The sequence below is a fragment of the Camellia sinensis genome, chromosome 12 (genome assembly GCF_055761805.1).
Source record: "Camellia sinensis isolate YWXY chromosome 12, ASM5576180v1, whole genome shotgun sequence".
In the NCBI taxonomy this organism is placed as follows: domain Eukaryota; kingdom Viridiplantae; phylum Streptophyta; class Magnoliopsida; order Ericales; family Theaceae; genus Camellia; species Camellia sinensis.
The window spans coordinates 62,641,936-62,648,043 of NC_138972.1; the positions used below are offsets into that span (position 1 = coordinate 62,641,936).

At 33.4% G+C, this 6,108-nt stretch overlaps 1 protein-coding gene across 1 annotated transcript; it reads right to left on the minus strand.

The window, feature by feature from the left end:
* Window positions 1–2,394: 2,394 nt before the first annotated feature.
* LOC145803621 (uncharacterized) lies at window positions 2,395–3,066 on the minus strand. Its single transcript, XM_082896938.1, has 3 exons — window positions 2,932–3,066; window positions 2,621–2,846; window positions 2,395–2,555 (listed from the first exon to the last, which is right to left on the minus strand). The coding sequence occupies exons 1-3, from the start codon at window positions 3,064–3,066 to the stop codon at window positions 2,395–2,397; spliced, it is 522 nt and encodes a 173-aa protein (XP_082753064.1).
* Between the last annotated feature and the right edge of the window lie 3,042 nt (window positions 3,067–6,108).

Below are 6,108 nucleotides of genomic sequence, written 5' to 3' on the forward strand. Positions count from 1 at the left end.
ACCTGCAGCTTTGTTGCTTCTGACTGAAAATCAAAGTGCTTCAATGACTAGTCTTTTATGTCCAATTGAACCAGGAGCTGAAAACAAAGGTATGACGGAAAAGAAAAATGGAAAAAAGATAAAAGTAATTTGATTTTGCTTTTGTGATTTTATTTCAAAATTGGAAAAGTAGATCTGGTGAGTCATTGTTCTAAAAACTGTTTCCAACCTACATGTTTGCTAAATGAACTCCAATTTTATTTGATATACTGCTAATTCGACTATATATACAGCAAAGAGGCAAACCACGAAGGCCTAAACCATACTCTTGCTATTCATATGCTTAAATGGGTATATGTATATGTATAATACTAACATTAAATCAAAATCCTTTGATATATCTCAACTTAAGCCCATCCTGCCCGCAAACATCCCAAAACTCATCAGCATGAGTAACCTATCCATGATAAATAATACTCTGTTTATCATAGATCTAGTTTTGAATCATAATATAATTAAAAGAAGGCATATAACAAACATTGACAACATTTTAATCATTTGTCAGGCAGAAATTTTTTTGTTTCATTTTCATAGAACAAAGAAACCCAAAAGTATAGCAAAAGTAGCATATTATGGCTCTTTCAAAAGTAGCAGAGAGCAGCATGCAATACAATATATTGCAGCCCAACACAGAAGCAACATATAAACAGATTGCAAGCTATAAAAACCAGCCTTAATCAGCCCAACATAGGAGCAACATATAAACAGATTGCAAGCTACAAAAACCAACCTTGAACAGCCCAACACAGGAGCAAACAAAAAGAAACCCATCATACAAAAAGACCATCATACAGTAGATGCCACATTCAAATATGACCTTCCAATAGCAAAGAAACCTACTCTATCTTGTCATTCTCATCTAAACTGAAGAACGAGTTAACTTTGTCTTCATCTTTCATTATCATAGATGCTACCATCAATCTTTTGGTGTTACTCATTGGTAACTTCAGAAGTTCTACATTAACCAACCTCCTTTGTTAGGATTGGTCATGTGAATATCCTATCCTATCCTATGAGCAATCTCCACCGTTGTAGTATTAGTATTCTCAATGAATGATTTAAGATTTTTTGCCATCTCTGATGATTCAGTGGAAATCGCCTCAGCAGGTTGAGCCCATTTTTTCCCAGTTTTAGTAGAGTCAGCACGGTTGGGAACATTACTTACAGTAGACATTGAGTAGTTCGTATTACCCATGTTCATACTAAACTGTTCAACAGGAGACTGTTCTCCTTCTTCTGTAGTTGCATTTGCATCCTCATTTTCCATGGCTGCAACTGCATCAGCAGGATCCTCAACCAGTTCACCAGTCGCCCTATCCTTCCCAAATAGAATAAGCCAACCTTCATAGAACGGGAATGGCCTATTTCGCATCCCTTTTTCATCTGGCACCCTCTACACAAGTGATTATCCAATTATTAAAAAGAACAAATTGATTTATAAGTAAAGAGTAATGCAAATAACAACATAAAAATGAGATTTACCCTGACATAGTTCTGTCATACGTCATCACTATCAACAAGCACCATCTTTTGTTCATCATCCCAACCAAAACCACTTATCTTTAGCATATCTTGAAGAGTGTTATATTGTTTCCTCCACAACTTAATCTTCAAGTCGATGTGAGGACTGGCTCAAAGATCAATTCCAGGAAATACACTTAAGATCTTCTTCTCACATTCATTATAGAAGCCTGCCCTAAACTGATTATTATCAAGCTTCCACCTGGGATTACTTGCGGTTACATCCTTCATTGTTGTAATGTGGAATAGTTCCTCACGGTGATTTCAAAACCTTCGAGGTGTTCCCTTCTTATGAGAACTAGTGGTACCTGTGTCATCATACCGATATATATATATATATATATGTATATCATAAGTTTAAATCATAACACACATGTCAATCATAAATAATAAATCAACTTACACAATATTTGTTACAAATACCACACAAAAACTAAACAAATATGGTTCAAATTACATGCCATAATACACTGTCGCTATTACATAAAAATCATCATAGAACACTAATTTATTGACCTCTGCTTGCTTGCCATTCATCAAACATTTGGGTTGCCAAGGCAGTTCTCCATTCACTCCATTGATCAAATGTTTCAATAGCATCAATCATTTTATCTCCTAATTCAGTAGCTGGAAGAGGAGGATTCATTTCCTCGTTATCATCATCATCAAGGTCCATAGGCATTTCACGTTGTATGAGATTGTGGAGAAGGCAACATGCAGTGATAATACGAAATTGAGTCTTGATTGGAAAGTAAGAATAAGTCCTTAATATTACCCACCTCATTTTAAGTAGCCCAAAGCACCTCTCAATGACGTTACGAGCAAAAGAGTGCCTCATGTTAAAAAAAACTCTTGTGGAGTTGTTGGGGCACCCCTTTCTCTCCATGTGGAAAGATGGTAACGTTGTCCTGTATATGGTGCAAGAAAACCCTCACCATTTGTGTAACCCGCATTTACGAGATAGTAGTGGCTTGTAATTATGTAAGATGGTTTTACTATGTATGTAACAAAATAATTGTTTAATATAGATATAGTGTACTTATATATATAATTATCATACCAGTAGGGACTTTCAACCCATTGAATCTACTGACAGCATCTCTAAGTACCCTAGAGTCAGAAGCAAATCCTTCTGATCCAGGCAAGACATATATGAATTGTATGTCTTGGGAGCACACACCCAATACATTTGTGGCAATTTCTCTCTTTATTGTTCTATACCTTGGTTTGTCTATTTCAGGGGCAAGAACCTTAACATCGGTTCCATCTAAAGCACCAAAACAATTCTAAAATAAAATAATATTATAAAATTAATATAAGCAATACAAAAATATAATATGCTAATTAAGCAAAGTTGTAAATATATTGTACCTGAAAACAACTCCACCTATCATCTGTACAATTACGAATTATTGGTTCAGGCTTCTTAAGGAGGAGACCATGAAGACGCAACACAGCCTTGAGAACATTATTGAAGTGCTTACTAACTGTTTGACCACTCCGCATGAAATTAAATTCAATTTTGTGGTTCTAAGTATGATGTGCAAGCACATTCAAAAACATTGTTACTTGCTCCTCTAAGACGACATACTTTGAATCAGACAATCAAACACTTCGCACCAACCCACATAAAAGCATGAAAGTACGCCTATTCATCCAAAGTTGGTCATGACAATTTATGTCACTATCGTTGACCAATCTATTCAAATGGTCAATTTGTTTTCCATAAGGGTAAGGTCATCTAGGTAGTTGCAACCTAATTTTTTTCTTCTTGAATGCAACATGCAAAATCACTATATACATAGCACATGCATAATTAATGGATGAAACAACATGTTGGAGGGCTACAAATTCCTCTATCAGGTCCTTTCTCCCTTTCTTAGTGGCATAAATATTATCCATCTACAAAAAATGAATAAACAATAAGCGGCTAAAATCAACACAAAAAGTAAAACAAATCATAGATAATAGAAACTATTGACTGCCATAAAACAGAGTGTAACGGCCAAAAAGCCATAGCAGAGTGAGTTTGAAGTAGAGTGAAATAGCAAATCATTATATGCCACATAACCTGTTTATGAAGGAAATGAAAAATGTGAAATGTCTTCATATGGAAACATTGTTATATGCCACTTGGAGAAAAAGATTCAATGAAGAACAAAGGAAAGAACTACGAAAAAAATTACCAAATGGAGGATTGTTCAAATTTTTTCATACCACATGTTAACAATGTGAAAGTAGTGTTAATTTCCTATAGAAAAGAAATGGAAAAGATCACAAAAAATAAAAGAACATAAAGAAAAACAAATAATTTTGTTCCACACAAAATTAGCACTACATTGATGCACAAAGACATCAAAGAAAATGAAAGATATTTATTTTCAATGGAAATCTAACTTAAATATTTAGTTATAATACACAATCTTTGACTACAATAGATGCCATTACAATACTAGTGCAGAAATATATGAAAAGGCACATGAACAGCTAAATATGTTCCCTGCTCAGAATTAGTATTATGAAGCATATAGCCCAACAGAGAAATCAAGATGGAAAGTACAAATATGTTTATTCCATTGTAGAATAAAAGGTTATATCAAAGTTACTTTTCTTTCATGGTTGAGAAATTATTCAACAATGATCTTGTGGGATTCAACAGAAATCCAACTTTTGCATTAGCCACTAAAATTTCACCAGCTACCACCCAAAAAAATATATATTTTATTGATATCTGGAATGTAGTGATAGAAAGAAATTGATGCTTCATATGCCTTTAAGAGGCATTATGTTGATAGCTAGCTAAACCAAACCACAAAGACCCAATCAAGACAAAAAAAACCATTGAATTAAGAAAATAAAGACAAACATAGAACACTATTAAACCATTCAAAGAAAATAAAAAATTAAACCATTGAATCAAGGCAAAAAGAACATGTTGACAGCTAACTAAACTATGAAGACCCAATCCCACAACAGCACACAACTAAACTCCAGCAAGATCCAATCCCAACATAGTAATTCCTAAAAACATAGAACACTGTTAATAAAGGACAAGATTAACATTAAATTATGTTTGGCTTAATCCCAACATAGTAATTCCTAAAAATAAATAAAAAAAATAGTGAACCATGTTAATAAAAAAAAGAAATTATTTGATGGGCCAACTAAAAAGAAGACAAAATGGATAAAGAACAGAGAAGCACAGTAACAAAATAAAACCCTAAAATACATTTATATATATATATATATATGTATATTTTTTTTTTATCAAACTATATTTTCTTTAAATTTAAAATAAATTCTAAAAACACATTCAAACATAATTTTGATCACAAAAATAGGTCAGAACACTTACCCTTTGCCATTCATTGATTCCAACAACAAGATCCTAATATGTTCTTTGTGGGGTGTACTTGCTAAGATAAGGTCAAACATATATACATATATCAATGGGAGTGGATAAAAAACAATTGAAAACCCAACAAAATTATGTAGCTATCACAATAATAATCCATTGAATTTTGCTCCAATAACCAAACCCAATATTCATAAAACCTAAATATAAATAAAAATTACACAAACATGAAGAAAAACACTGATCTTGACATACAAAACCCCCCAATCTAAAATTCAACTATTGCAAATTCAGAAATTGAATGACAAATAAGAAAACATGCAGTGATTCAATGAGAAATTCAACGAATCTTCAAGGGTTCGGATCAAATTGAATGGTGATTATGATTTGATAGATCTGGTAATTGTCGAGGTTGAATCTCCAAATATTTCGATTCCAAAAACAGTAAAACGATTTGTGTATATATGTATATATATAAACAATACAGAAGATTGAGATGTGGATATAAAAAGCAAACCTTTATATGTATATACAAAAAAACAAAAAAACTTAGATGAGTTTCAGATTGTGCAAATTGCATTCACATCCCCAATGAGGTTTGTAATCAAAAATAATAACTTGCTTAACAAAAAAAATTACCGATACAGCAGATGCTCCACTGAATCTGAAGATCGAAAATCTGAAGATGAGAGAGAGCTAGGGCACATTGTGAAGAAGAGAGAGCTTCTTTTTGCCTCTCCTTCTTGCTATTGTTGCTTCCAAAGATGGGTAGGGCAGACTGAATCTTCAGATCAAAAATCTGAAGAAGATGAGGGTTTCTCTTTGTCTCTCCTTCCTTCTATTGCTGCTTCTTCCAAAGATAAACTAGGGCAACGATGGGTAAATAAGAAATCACTCTCCTAATACCAACAGACTAAATTTTCAAAACCAAGTGTTGAGGCAGATTATGAATCCTGTTAGCAAAGCCCATCTTAAAGCCCTCCGGCTTATCAATCCGTTCTTCAAACCTACAAACAAACAAAACATTAAATGGCCTCACCTCTATCCTAATTCCCTCCCTTCTTCTATAGCCCAAAACAAACAGACCCTTATACAAAAATGACGAGTGTCTCAAGGGCTATGTTTTGATCGATGGAGATCAAATTTTGACAAAGTTAATTTTTAGAGTTTTCTCATCTTCTTTCTTTGAGGTA

Bases quoted from the DNA above. Each gene is read 5' to 3' on its own strand.
- LOC145803621 (XM_082896938.1), bottom strand. From the start codon at position 3,066: ATGCGGAGTGGTCAAACAGTTAGTAAGCACTTCAATAATGTTCTCAAG. The intron at 2,847-2,931 runs GTACAATATATT...ATTTTATTTTAG, and splicing joins ATAGGTGGAGTTGTTTTCAG to AATTGTTTTGGTGCTTTAGA. The intron at 2,556-2,620 runs GTATGATAATTA...TTACATACATAG, and splicing joins TGGGTTGAAAGTCCCTACTG to TAAAACCATCTTACATAATT.